This window comes from Anomaloglossus baeobatrachus, chromosome 10 (genome assembly GCF_048569485.1).
Source record: "Anomaloglossus baeobatrachus isolate aAnoBae1 chromosome 10, aAnoBae1.hap1, whole genome shotgun sequence".
NCBI classification, from domain to species: Eukaryota; Metazoa; Chordata; class Amphibia; order Anura; family Aromobatidae; genus Anomaloglossus; species Anomaloglossus baeobatrachus.
Window position 1 is genome coordinate 9,172,444 of NC_134362.1, and position 14,180 is coordinate 9,186,623.

At 48.0% G+C, this 14,180-nt stretch overlaps 1 protein-coding gene across 1 annotated transcript in view; it reads left to right on the forward strand.

Moving 5' to 3' along the window:
* The first annotated feature begins 9,275 nt into the window (after positions 1-9,275).
* The window catches only part of LOC142255060 (vomeronasal type-2 receptor 26-like), a 47,408-nt gene continuing 42,503 nt past the window's right edge, over positions 9,276-14,180 (forward strand). Inside the window, exon 1 of the mRNA XM_075326499.1 lies at positions 9,276-9,311. Within this exon, the coding sequence (XP_075182614.1) occupies positions 9,276-9,311 (36 nt within the window). The remainder of the gene's footprint in view (positions 9,312-14,180) is intronic.

A 14,180-nucleotide genomic window follows, 5' to 3' on the forward strand; every position in this document is an offset into this window, starting at 1 on the left:
TCCTGCATACAATGAACATTTTGAATAAGGAAATTACATCAGACCTTTTTTATTTTTTTCATCAACAATCTTTAATGGCATTGTGCACTGATTAAAAACGCAGTGAGCAAAAACGCAGCAAAAAAGGCACCAAATCGCGGCAAAAACGTGACATGCAGCACCGCAGGTGACAGAGCAGAGCAAGTTGGTGACATGCTCTGCTCTGACACATAGTGTGCTGCATGTCACTGTATCCACTCTGGGACTTGTTGTGCAGGTGACCGGATGATACATGTCACTAACTGCCCCACTCTGTGATTTCTGCTGCATAGTACCAACTGTATACACTCTCACCTGAACAAGTCTCAGAGTGGGGCAGTTAGTGACATGTAGCATCCGGTCACCTGCACTACAAGTGCCAGAGTGGAGAAAGATAGTGACATGCAGCACACTATGTGTCAGAGCAGAGCATGTCACTGTCTCCACTCCGCTGACCTCACAGCCCGTACACGCTGAGATGGATGCAGGGGGACACAGAACAAGTAATCGACCGACACTGGAGTCATCTGATTACTTGGGATGAATTGAGCAGTAAAATGCTCTGGTGCTCGATGGGCGAAGCCCATGCCGTTTTTTTTTTAAAAAAAATTAATTAAAAATAAAAAAAAAAAAAAAAATCACATTGTTTGTGGGCTCCCGCTGCATTTTCTGTTGCTAAGGGTAACCAAAGCAGCTACTGGCTGCTAGCCCCCGCTGCTTGGTGTTACTTTCACTGGCAATAGAAATGCAGGGAAGCATTTTTTTTTTATAAACGTTTTTAAGAAAATGACGTGGGCTTCGCCATATTTTTGTATGCTAGCCAGGTACAGCAGGCAGCTACGGGCTGCCCCCAACCCCCAGCTGCCTAGTTGTACCCGGCTGGGAACCAAAAATATAGAGAAGCCCTTTTTTTTTTTTTATTTCATGAATTTCATGAAATAATTAAAAAAAAAAATGACATGGGCTTCGCCGATTTTTTGAGTCCAGCCAGGTACAACTAGGCAGCTGGGGATTGGAATCCGCAGTGAAGGGTGCCCAAACTTTCTGGGCCCCCCGCTGCGAATTGCAGTCCACAGCCGCCCCAGAAAATGGCGCTTTTATAGAAGCGCCATCTTCTGGCGCTGTATCCAACTCTTCCAGTGGCCCTGGTGGCAGGTGGCACGCTGGGTAATAAGGGGTTAATACCAGCTATGTTTTACCCGCTGGTATAAAGCCCGAGATTCTAAATGTCAGGCCAAGGTTGACCTGGCCATTAAGAATCTCCAATAAAGGGTTAAAAAAAAAAAGACCACACAGAGAAAAATACTTTATTAGAAATAAATACACAGACACAGTAGGGACTCCATGTTTATTACTCCCTCTCACCCCTCCACGATGGAGAGATTTCTGTACTGACCATGCCAGGAGAGAGCGAGGGAAAAGAGAGCGAGCGAGGGGGGGGGGGGGGAAAGAAAGCGAGCGGGGGGGGGGAAAGAGAGCGAGCGGGGGGGGGGAAGAGAGCGAGCGGAGGGGAGAAGAGAGCGAGCGGGGGAGGAAAAGAGAGCGAGGGGTGAGGAAAAGAGAGCGAGGGGTGAGGAAAAGAGAGCGAGGGGTGAGGAAAAGAGAGCGAGGGGTGAGGAAAAGAGAGCGAGGGGTGAGGAAAAGAGAGCGAGGGGGGGAGGAAAAGAGAGCGAGGGGGGGAGGAAAAGAGAGCGAGGGGGGGAGGAAAAGAGAGCGAGGGGGGAGGAAAAGAGAGCGAGGGGGGAGGAAAAAAAGAGAGCGAGGGGGAGGAAAAGAGAGCGACGGGGGGAGGAAAAGAGAGCGAGGGGGGAGGAAAAGAGAGCGAGGGGGGGAGGAAAAGAGAGCGAGGGGGGGAGAGAGCGAGGGGGGAGGAAAAAAAGAGAGCGCGGGAGGAAAAGAGAGCGGGGGAGGAAAAGAGAGCGCAGGGGGAGGAAAAGAGAGCGCAGGGGGGAGGAAAAGAGAGCGCAGGGGGGAGGAAAAGAGAGCGCAGGGGGGAGGAAAAGAGAGCGCAGGGGGGAGGAAAAGAGAGCGAGGGGGGAGGAAAAGAGAGCGAGGGGGGAGGAAAAGAGAGCGAGGGGGGAGGAAAAGAGAGCGCAGGGGGGAGGAAAAGAGAGCGCAGGGGGGAAGAGAGCGAGGGAAAAGAGAGGGGAGGGGAGAGAGGGATAAGAGGGGAGAGAGGGATAAGAGGGGGGCAGAGAAGAGGGGGAAGAGGGGAGGGGGAGAAGAGTGGGGGGAGAGAAGAGAGTGGGGAAAGAACAGGGGGGGGGGGAAGAGGTGCTCTGTCACCAACTGTCTCCACTCTGTGACTTGTGGTGCAGGTGACAGAGTGCAGACAGTTGGTCCCATGCAGCAGGACAGATGGCAGAGCACAGCGGTGACATGCCTGTCAGTGTCTTGCTGCTGGGAGGAGCAGATGATCACACTGCCCGACACCGGCCGCTCTCCTGACATCGCAGCAGAGCGGGCGGGTGGACAGTGTGATCACATACTTACGTGCAGGGGGGGATTCAGCTAAAGACCCCCCCCCTGTACTGCACACTGCGCCCCGTGTCTCAGCCTCTCTGCAGGACGCCGGCTCCACACAAACGTCCTCCGGATCCTCCCCTCGATACTGGGCTGTGACGTGCGGTAGTCACCGCCCACAGCCCTGTCACTCAATCTGAGTGGCGCCGGCATCCTGTGACGTACCCGTCTTGTTTGAGAGCCCGGAAATGCCGGGACGTCAGAGGATGCCGGCGGCCACAGCTCCAGGGGGTCATGTGACTGGCACTGAGCGTGCAGGATAGCGCCGCTCAGTGCCAGAACTGGAAACACAAGCCAATGGAGAAGACGCCTAGAAAGGTAAGTAGAGCTCATACAGAAAATAAAAAAATGGGTGAACCACCCCTTTAAGTTGTACAAGGTGCTACAGTGTTATTTTATTTGGGCATGCCGAGGCCATCTAGTGGCCAGAATAGAATATGACACTGTTTATTAATGTAATGTGAATTTCTATGTTATAAGTGCAATGTGATTTGCAGGGTTTTAGTTTGGTAGATTATAGGTGGAGCAGGCACTATGGGGTTAATTGCAATTTTTGTTCTAGGAGGAGTTTGGACACTAGATCTCTGGTAGACCGGAAGTGTTCAGGGTGGCTGCCCAAGGGGCAGGGTACAAGTGATGGTCTGGGCCCGAGTCCCTACGAGTGGGTCGTTGTCGGTGGCCTGCTGGGCGATGTAAGGCTATTCATTGGACCCATTGGCCCCAAGGAAAAATCGTCTGGTAACATGTGCGGCCGAAGGACAGGTCACAGCCTGAAATCCGGAGAAAGATCATAAAGTCAGGCCCCAGGTGAGTAACGAGGTGAACCTTTCTGGCTGAGACGACAGCGTCACCGGCCAATAAGGAAGTCAGGGGAAGTGCAGTGTAGCGCTAGGGGCAGGAAAAAGGAACGAAAGAAATACAGAACTGAAGGAGGAGATAATGCAAAGACAAACTGAAAGAAAGTGTAAAGTGCTGCCCTTCCTGAATGTAAACCCTGCAAAGTACTGTTCAGTAAAAGCTGCGCTTGTGTAAAGTGAAGCCCCCCGTGTTCTCTCCTGTTTATTGCTGAAGACAAAGGAAGAGGTACAGAGAACCCCGAAAAGACAACCAAGTGAACAAAGCCCACACGTCTGCCTGTGAGCATGACACACGACCACGACTACAGCGCCCCCTGTGCCCCCTGTTTACACCCTCACCACCAGCCCCAGTCCCCAATGCTCCCCCTCAGAGTCACGTCCAGTTTACACAGACTTCTAGAATTGGAATTTTAATTATTGTGGCTGCTTTGCACACTAAGATTTAGCAGAATAGTGGCCAGCGTGCAGCCCTTTTTCTTAATTCACGGGGAGCGAAATGCAAAATAAATATTTATTTCTTTTTTAAAAATCAATATTTTATAAGGAGGAGAATCCTATTTCACTTGAATAAATTCTCTCAGCCCTAAACAACGCTGTAACTTCAGCAAGAAGAGCAGGATTATAACGCGGAGTGGCGTGTATATCTGTACACTGTATACAAACATATGTGTATATATATATTACTAGCTGTACTACCTGGCTTCGCCCGGGTTAATAACTGCTGTTAACAAAATAGAATGTATTAACAAAAATGTATTCTGCACACAAACACCACAGAACAAATAGATAGAAATGTAATTATTAAATTGTTGCCTATATTAACCAATCAGAGCTCAGATTAATTAACTGTAGCAAAATAGAAGCTAAGCTGTGATTGGTTGCTATTGGCAGCCTGATAAATCTCCAGGCAACAGAAAGCCCTCCCCCTGACAGTATATATTAGCTCACACATACACATATAGACAGGTCATGTGTCTGACAGCTGCCGTATTTCTTATGTGGTACATATGTTGTTCTTGTAGTTTGGCTGCTTATTAATCAGATTTTTATTTTTGAAGGATAATACCAGACTTGTGTGTGTTTAGGCTGATTATGTGGCGAGGGTGGTGTGTGTGTGGTGAGATGTGTGCTGAGGGTGGTATATGTACCAGACTTGTGTGTGTTTAGGGTGATTATGTGGCGAGGTTGGTGTATGTGTGGTGAGATGTGTGCTGAGGGTGGTATATGTACCAGACTTGTGTGTGTTTAGGGCGATTATGTGGCGAGGTTGGTGTATGTGTGGTGAGATGTGTGCTGAGGGTGGTATATGTACCAGACTTGTGTGTGTTTAGGGTGATTATGTGGTGAGGTTGGTGTATGTGTGGTGAGATGTGTGCTGAGGGTGGTATATGTACCAGACCTGTGTGTGTTTAGGGTGATTATGTGGTGAGGTTGGTGTATGTGTGGTGAGATGTGTGCTGAGGGTGGTATATGTACCAGACTTGTGTGTGTTTAGGGTGATTATGTGGTGAGGTTGGTGTATGTGTGGTGAGATGTGTGCTGAGGGTGGTTTATGTACCAGACTTGTGTGTGTTTAGGGTGATTATGTGGTGAGGTTGGTGTATGTGTGGTGAGATGTGTGCTGAGGGTGGTTTATGTACCAGACTTGTGTGTGTTTAGGGTGATTATGTGGCGAGGTTGGTGTATGTGTGGTGAGATGTGTGCTGAGGGTGGTATATGTACCAGACTTGTGTGTGTTTAAGGCGATTATGTGGCGAGGTTGGTATATGTGTGGTGAGATGTGTGCTGAGGGTGGTATATGTACCAGACTTGTGTGTGTTTAAGGCGATTATGTGGTGAGGTTGGTGTATGTGTGGTGACATGTGTGCTGAGGGTGGTATATGTACCAGACTTGTGTGTGTTTAGGGCGATTATGTGGTGAGGTTGGTGTATGTGTGGTGACATGTGTGCTGAGGGTGGTATATGTACCAGACTTGTGTGTGTTTAGGGCGATTATGTGGTGAGGTTGGTGTATGTGTGGTGAAATGTGTGCTGAGGGTGGTATATGTGTTCAAGCATGTGATAGTGTGTGGCGCATTTTGTGTGTGTTCAGATCCCCGAGTGTGGTGAGTATCCCATGTCGGGCCCCACCTTAGCAACTGTACGGTATATACTCTTTGGCGCCATCGCTCTCATTTTTTAAGTCCCCCTTGTTCACATCTGGCAGATGTCAATTTGCCCCCAACACTTTTCGTTTCACTTTTTCCCCATTATGTAGATGGGGGCAAAATTGATTGGTAAATTGGAACGCGCGGGGTTAAAATTTCGCCTCACAACATAGCACCCGGCGCTCCCCGGGATAGTAACTGTCTCTCTGTTTCTCTCCCATTCTCTGTCTGTCTCCCCCTCTGTATATATCTCTCTGTCTCTCTCTCTCTCTATCTCTTTGTCTGTCTGTCTCTTTCCCTGTCTGTCTATGTATCTCTTTCCCTGTCTGTCTATCTATCTCTGTCACTTTCCCTGTCTGTCTTTTTCCCTCTCTTTCCCTCTCTTTCTCTATCTGTCTCTTTCCCTCTCTTTCCCTGTCTGTCTCTTTCCCTCTGTCTCTTTCCCTGTGTCTGTCTCTTTGTCTCTTTCCCTCTCTTTCTCTATCTGTCTCTTTCCCTCTCTTTCCCTGACTGTCTCTTTCCCTCTGTCTCTTTCCCTGTGTCTGTCTCTTTGTCTCTTTACCTGTCTTTGTCTGTCTCTTACCCTGTCTGTCTCTTTCCCTCTCTGTCCCTGTCTGTCTCTTTCCCTGTTAGTCTGTCTCTTTGTCTGTGTCTGTCTCTTTGTGTCTGTCTCTTACCCTGTCTATGTCTGTTTCTTACCCTGTATGTCTCTTTGTCTGTCTGTCAAAACAAAACAATCACTGATCCCGGGGAGACCAGCCAGAGAAAACACTGCCGGCAGCCAGCGAGGGCGCTCAAGACAGTGAAATCCTAGGTACATTGCCCCCTGGGAAATATGCAAATCAAAAAGGTCCGTGGAGCCTCTGTTAGGAGTCTCAACACAGAAACCAGCCAGATATCCCTCCGGGAAGGGCCCAGCCAAGGGGTGACTCTTTTTAGGAGACCACCATAACCACCATATTAAGTGGCCCTTTTAGTCAATATCCAACTTTTTGACAAGTTTAAAGATATGACAAGGGAAATACCAAGGCCAGGTATCCATCCACAGACAGCCGTTTCGGGGTATTCCCCCCTCATCAGTGTGGAGTAGGATTCTTTCCCTGTCTGTGTCTTTCTCTTTCCCTGGCTGCATTGTGACATGCCAACATTCCATATAAGGGCATGGCTGCGCATTCTTCTGAAGTTCTGGCTGCACTGTGGCTCCCAGCTCTATTCGCTTTAATGGAGGCAGGTTTTTTGGTGAATAACTGTAAAGCGTGGGGTTAAAATTTCCCCTCGAAACATAGCCTATGACGCTCTTGGGGTCCAGAAATGTGAGTGTGCAAAATTTTATGGCTGTAGCTGCGATGGTGCAAATGCCAATCCCGGACATACATACACACACACACACACACACATACACATACACACACACACATACACACACACACACACACACACACACACACACACACACACACACACACACACACACACACATTCAACCCTGTCTGTCTCTTTCCCTGTCAGTATGTCTCTTTGTCTGTGTCTTTGTGTCTGTCTCTTACCTTGTCTATGTTGGTTTCTTACTCTGTCTGTGTCTGCCTCTTTCCCTGTCTGTGTCTGTCTCTTTCCCTGTCTGCTTTGTGACACGCCAACATTCCATATAAGGGCGTGGCTGCTGAAGTTTTTTGCTGCACTGTGGCTCCAAGCTCCATTTCCTTTAATGGAGGCAGGTTTTTTGGCGAATAACTGTAAAGCGCGGGGTTAAAAATTCCCCTCAAACATAGCCTATGACGCTATCGGGGTCCAGAATTGTGAGTGTGCAAAATTTTGCGGCTGTAGCTGCGACGGTGCAAATGCCAATCCCGGACATACATACACACACACACACACACACACACACACACACACACACACACACACACACACATACACACACACATACACACACACATTCAACTTTATATAATATATATATATATATATATATATATATATATATATATATATATATATATATATATATGTATATATAAAAAGCTGTGGGTGCACTAACACTGTCCAACAACACTGGCTGGATAGATAAAAGATAACATGGATAGATGGATAGATATTGGATTGATAGCAGTAGGATATTGTGTTTCCCGCTCTCTGTGGATAATGATAGATTCATCTCCCATCTGTTTCTATCCTCTTGTGACTGCACAGTTGATTCTACATCTTATTCCTCACTTCTGTATTTCTTCATTCTTCTGTTTCTGGCCGTGTAATTATATGGGAGGACGATGAAGTCACTAATGACCCCTTACAGGTGAGAGCGACACTGAACCGGTCATTAGTGTCTAACATTGACCTGAAAATCCCACCGGAGACACAAACTGCGGAGAGACGAGAAATTCATCCATCAAACAAATCTACAGCTCAGCGTATTAACCCCTCAGTGCTGGAGATTAAATTCTTCAAGTTTCAAAATGTCATTTTAATAGTTGTACATTTTTGCTTTTATAGGATGTCACGTGGGGTCATACACACTGCACATTTTGTCATGTCAGGATTAGTGATGGGCGAACCCAAACTGTACAGTTCAGGGTCCGTACCGAATACATAGTGCACATGATCCTGAACACGAGTTTTCCTGGGCCCAGGGGCTGTAAAGAAAGGTGTCCATCTATCAGATCCATCTCTAGCCTGTTACCCAATCTGGGGAAAAGGGCATGGATTTGTGTATGTGGTGTGGTATTTGTGGGATTTGTGTGGGGTCTTCTAGGAATCTGGGGTTAGATGTAGTACCCTGTGGCACCTGACACTCAGGGGGCCACACTAGTGTTCCTCACCTGCCAGCCACTAGCCAGTGCTATTACAGGGTCTGCCAGGGTCTCAGGTATCCTGTCCATTGACAACTGCGGAACCTGTATAGGGACTGGCTAGGAGTGTAGGGTACAGCGGCAGGTGAGTGAAAGAGGTGTCTCGTCTTCCCCCTCAATATCGCTAGGGCCCACTGTTGTTTAAGTTTCCCCTATGTAACCCTTAGTTATGTTATAGTCATGTCGAACTCCATAATAGTCATTCCATGACACACATTACCTAATAGCTCAGTGTGTTATTAACTTGATTCACAAGTGAAAATAACTGGTTTGAATCCAGGAGCCGCCAAGAAGATTTCCTAGAAAGAGACACAGCCTCATCCAGCTCATCGACAGCAGTTTCTCAGACAAGAAAATTGCCAAACTGCATCATGTGAGGCCATGACAGGTGGAAGAATAAGAAATGAAGTGGGTCCATCCATTCAGAAGCCAAAAGGTGATGTCCAGGCAAAATATAGGAGTCACCAAGTCGCTCATCACAAGGTATATCAGTACTGGATACACCCGGCAGTGGAGGCGGCTCGTCTGCTCCATAATAGTGAGATCCCAGGCGTCCATGCGAGCACCGAGCGGCGCACATTACACAAGTCTGGAAAGGTGGCCTGAAAAAAGGTGAAGAAACCTCAACTTCTATATCATCATAAGGAGCATCAGCTCGAGTTTGCAGGGAAGGATGAAGAGTAGAAGACTGGAAACGGGGGATTTGGAGCAATGAGATGAAAGCAGCATCGGACTAGCTACCGGAGGAATCTCCAGTAATACCAGGCCTGGCCACGGTTAGCTGCACTGAACTCTGTAGCTCTAACCTGAGCTCCGGAGTGCAGCCTAGACTGAACCGCGAGCGCCGAGTGATTGATTCCCCGGCGATTGAGGTTCAGTTCATCATGACAGCTGCAGACAGGCAGAACTCTGAAGCTCAGGTGAGAGCTCCAGTGTTCAGTGTAGGTAACCGCGGCCAGGCCTGGTATTACTGGAGATTCCTCCGGTAGCCAGTCCGACGCTGGATGAAAGTAAATAAACGGCTCTGAAGGGGCAAAAGGGTCTGGAAGAAACGAGTGGAAAAAGAGCCAATGGAATGAGAAATTGAAAGCACTGTCAAGTTCGTTGGAGGAAGCCTGAAAATATGGGGTGTCTCCCAGCCAAAGGCGTTGGATACTTGACCAATAACAATGCAGTGATATGACAAGAATCTGCATAACTAATCATATGTTAAATAGTTGGACGTCAAATTTATGTATGAGATAGCCAAGATGATTATCTATAAAATAAAGGTAGCCTACTGTTCGAAGCTATAGTGGATGGTGAGATATGGAGCTCAAAAGCTAAACATTCAAAACATTGTTACCCTTTTGATTGTCAGTGTATAATGCGCTTGTGTGAATGAGTCCTTTATCTACAGGCCTTGCACTATAATCCCATACCCTAGAAAGAGACATTTCCCCAATTTAACCCAGTGGTGTTTTCTGACCCAATGCAATAAAAAGTATTCCAACCTAAATTAGGAATAAACACTAAAATGTTGTCAAGATTCCAAACTTCACAAACAGAAAAGAAATGTTACTTTGGAATAAGTCATCAATTAATTCCTGGACGATAACTAAGGAAGGAATTACAGAGACCAAAGGGGCCTCACAAGGCTCAATATGCCCCCCAGGATTGTAAAATGCTGACTTTATTCTTTGCCATGCTGCAGCCATCTTGGTTGGGGTGTTACTGTGATTGGCTGGCTGCTCAGCGTCATAGGGTCTATAAAATACCTTCCACCGCCATTTAGCGCACACTATGTTTCGAGTCCGCTGTTATCAGTGTAGGGATTGAGCGAACAGCTGCTAGGGAGAGTGTAGGCCTCTTAATAACACAAAAAGCCCTTTTCAGGGCTGCCTTCAACGTAGGTCAGTGTAATATTCGGAGGGACACATTTCTGAGCAGGGACAGTGTTTACAGCAGTGTGTCAATACCTCCATAGTACTGTCCAGAAACCAGAATACAATAGCTCTTTTAAGAGCTGATAGCACTGAACAAAGTCACAGCAGGGAGGGAGAGATTGTGGATTAGGTGGGGAATCGGAACTTGTTTTCACAGTATTTGGGGGTTCACAGCCTGCCTTGTTACATCCAGATCACCCACATTAATACATTTCTAGTGGTACTCTAGCAATCAGTGCTAGCTGATACAGTAAAGCACCGTTCCTGTTTCCACAATATTTAGGGTTTCACAGCTTGACTTGTCTTGTCCACCATGTCAGCCACATTCATACGTTGCTAGTGGCATTTTGAAATACAAAGCAGGACTCTACCATTTTGTCATTTTGTGCTGTCTGGTACAAAGTACTCCCTTGTACTTTCTCCACAATATTTTTGGGGTCAAAGTTTGCTTGGCTTGGGCTATCAACCTCTGCAAATATGTCAGCAAAACCCAAAATTACAAAAAAGGCAATTGTTAAGGCACAGGGACGTGGACATGGGCGTGGTGATTTCAGTGGTGGGCGACAGGGCACTAAGTCTGTGTCAGGTCAGAAAAAGCGTGATGCATCCACTATGTTCCTTGCCAAATTTCCTGGTCTGGAATGTAAACATGTGTGGAAGCCAGAAGAGCGAGAGCAGATTCTGTCTTGGATGGCAGACAAGGCCTCTTCGCATTTGTCAAGCAGCAACCAATCTTCCACAACCATACAGTCTTCTGTGAATACACAGAAGGCTGGCCCATCAATCCTCAACCTGGTCCTCCTTTCTCCCCCCTTCATCAGTCACAAGAGACATATGACCCCAAGCTTGGCCACTCTGAGGATCTGTTTTGTACATTTCATTTGGTTGGCTCTGGCCTCTCACCGTGCAGCATTGAACCTAATGTACTTTCTCCAGAGGTAGAGGTTGATGATGATGAGACACAGTTGCTATCAGGTCAGCCTACAATCTCAAGTGGGAAAGAGGATGAGATGGATGACGAGGTGTTCGATGATGAGTCCACTGATCCGACCTGGACCGTTGACATACATAGCCAGCACAGCATCACAGAGGAAGATGGATATGTAGCACCAACACAAGCACCAAGGGGTAGTGGTTTGCCCAGAGTGAGAACTAGGTCAAGTGTTCCCAAGAGCACCCCCACTGTGGCCCAAGTCAGGGCAAGGGGGTGTTTAGCCACTGTCTGGAATTTTTTTCTTAAGTCCTTCAGAAAGAAACATTGTAATCTGCCATACCAGGTTGAGCAGAGGCCAGGGCAAAGGCAACCTGAGCACCACAAGTATGCGGAACCACATGGCAGCCAAGCACCCCAGTAGGTGGACAGAGCACCAGGATACCAAATTTGTGTCTGCAGTTCAAACCACTGCCATGTCGCCTGTTCTACATCCTTCACAATCTGCTGGAAGCAGGCGTTCATACATACTGCCCACAAGCTGCGATTGCACAGACACAGCAAACATCACCCACATCCACTTCCTTATCCCAGCGAAGCGTCCAGTTGTCCATGCCTGAAATCTTGGAAAGGAAGCGTAAATACCCAGCCATGCACCCACAGGCACAAAACCTAAACACGCACATTGCCAAATTACTAGCCGTGGAAATGTTGCTGTTTAAGTTTGTGGGAACACAGTGGTTCTGTGATTTCTTGGCTGTGGCTGCCCCACGATACAGTGTTCCCAGCCAGCACACTTTTGACCATTATGCCATCCCCGCATTACACAACCACGTGCTAAACAATCTCAACTATGCTCTGACCAATGCCATACTGGGAAGGTCCACCTAATAGACACGTGGACAACTGTTACGTCACCGCCGGAGTCTGCTCCAGCGACTTCTGCTCCGATCGCCAGGCGACGCCATGTTCCTGCCATGGATGGTGCTGGTGATGGGAGAGGAGTCGATGCCAGCGGCACCGGTGGGCGCAGGCTCCGATCAGCCACTGGGCTGGGTTATCTTGGGATCTGCAGTACTGCTGGCTGACTGTTGGTGGCATGTGTCTTCCAGCTGAAGTTGCCAGCGTTCAGCTACAGCCAATGGGAAGACACCACACCCTTCTTATTCTCCCTCCTGTCACATGACCACTGCCAGAGATAGTTCTGTACTCGTGGCTCATGTGCTGTTTGTATTTTGATTCCTGTGATCTCTGCGTGTTTCCTGACTACCCTTCTGCCTGCTGTTTTTGTACCTCACTGCCCGACCCGGATCTGACCACTGCTACGTTTTCTGTTTACGTCTTTGCCTGCCGATTCTGTCCCTGTTCTGCTATTCCTGGTTTGACCCTGCCTGACGACTACTCTCTCGGACTGCAGCCTTCCACAGGTAGAAATCTCCAGTACCCTGTGTAATTCCAAATCCCTGTATAGGGGTTAAAGGGTTTTAGGGTTCTGGGGGTCCTGCTTGGTGAGGGGCTTCCCCCTAGTCTGTCCATTACAGCCTGTCTGAGTCTATTGATCCAGGAAGGCGATACAACAAGTTGTTGTGCACATGGACGATACATATCTGTCATGGCACACTGGGTGAACCTGGTGGAGGCTGGGACAAACTCACAAACTGTAACATCACACATCCTACCCACGCCAAGAATAGCGGGCCCAACTTCTACCAGCGTTTCCGCCTCACCATATGCCACTTCCTGCCTCTCCTCCTCCTCCTCCTCCTGCTCCTCATTCTCTGCTGAATTACCCTCCCCATCACTGCCAAGCTGGGAGCTGTGCAGCAGTGCATCGGCAAAGCGTCAACACGCTCTGCTGAAGTTGATCTGTTTAGGTCACAAACCACACACTGCAGCAGAGGTGTGGCTAGGTATAAAGAACAGACCAATCAGTGGATCTCCCCGCTGCACCTCCAACCCAGCCTGGTTATTTGTCACAATGGATGTAAGCTTGTGGCAGCTTTAAAGGTTGGCAAGCTGGTACACGTGCCGTGCATGGCTCACGTGCTGAACCTAGTTGTTTAGAAATTTATGAAAACCTACTCTGACTTGCCGTACCTACTTGAGAAGATGTGCCATATTAGTACCCATTTCCGCCATTCCTCTACCGCTTTTGATGGCCTTCCAGCGCTGAAAAAACACTTTAATTTGCCAAGTTACTGACTCATGTGTGACCTGCCCACACGGTGGAATTCTACATTCTATATGTTGGCGAGGATTACTGAGCAGCAGAGGGCAGTAGCTGAATACCAGCTTCAACATGCCTGTCAGACTGAGAGTCAGCCACCACACGTAACTGTTGAATGGGTGTGGGATCGTTGACATTTGTGAGGTTCTTGAGAACTTTGAGTACTGCACCCAGCTCTTGGGCGGTGATCAGGGTATTATCAGCTTAACCTTCCCGCTGCTGTGTCTTTTGAAACAATCACTGCATAATCTCAAAGAGGAAGCTAAACTAAAAAAATGATGTGGGCTTCGCCATATTTTTGTATGCTAGCCAAGTACAGCAGGCACCTACGGGCTGCCCCCAACCCCCAGCTGCCTATTTGTACCCGGCTAGGAACCAAAAATATAGGGAAGCCCGTTTTTTTAATTATTTCACGAATTTCATGAAATATTTAAAAAACAAATGACGTGGGCTTCGCACAATTTTTGTGTCCAGCCAGGTACAACTAGGCAGCTGGGGATTGGAATCCGCACCTCAGGGTGCCCAAGCTTTCTGGGCACCCATGCTGTAAATTGCAGTCCACAGCCGCCCCAGAAAATGGCGCTTTCATAGAAGCACCATCTTCTGGCGCTGTATCCAACTCTTCCAGCTGCCCTGGAGCCGGGTGGCTCGCTGGGTAATAATGGGGTTAGGGCTAGTTGTGTATTATCAACTGGCCCTAAGCCTG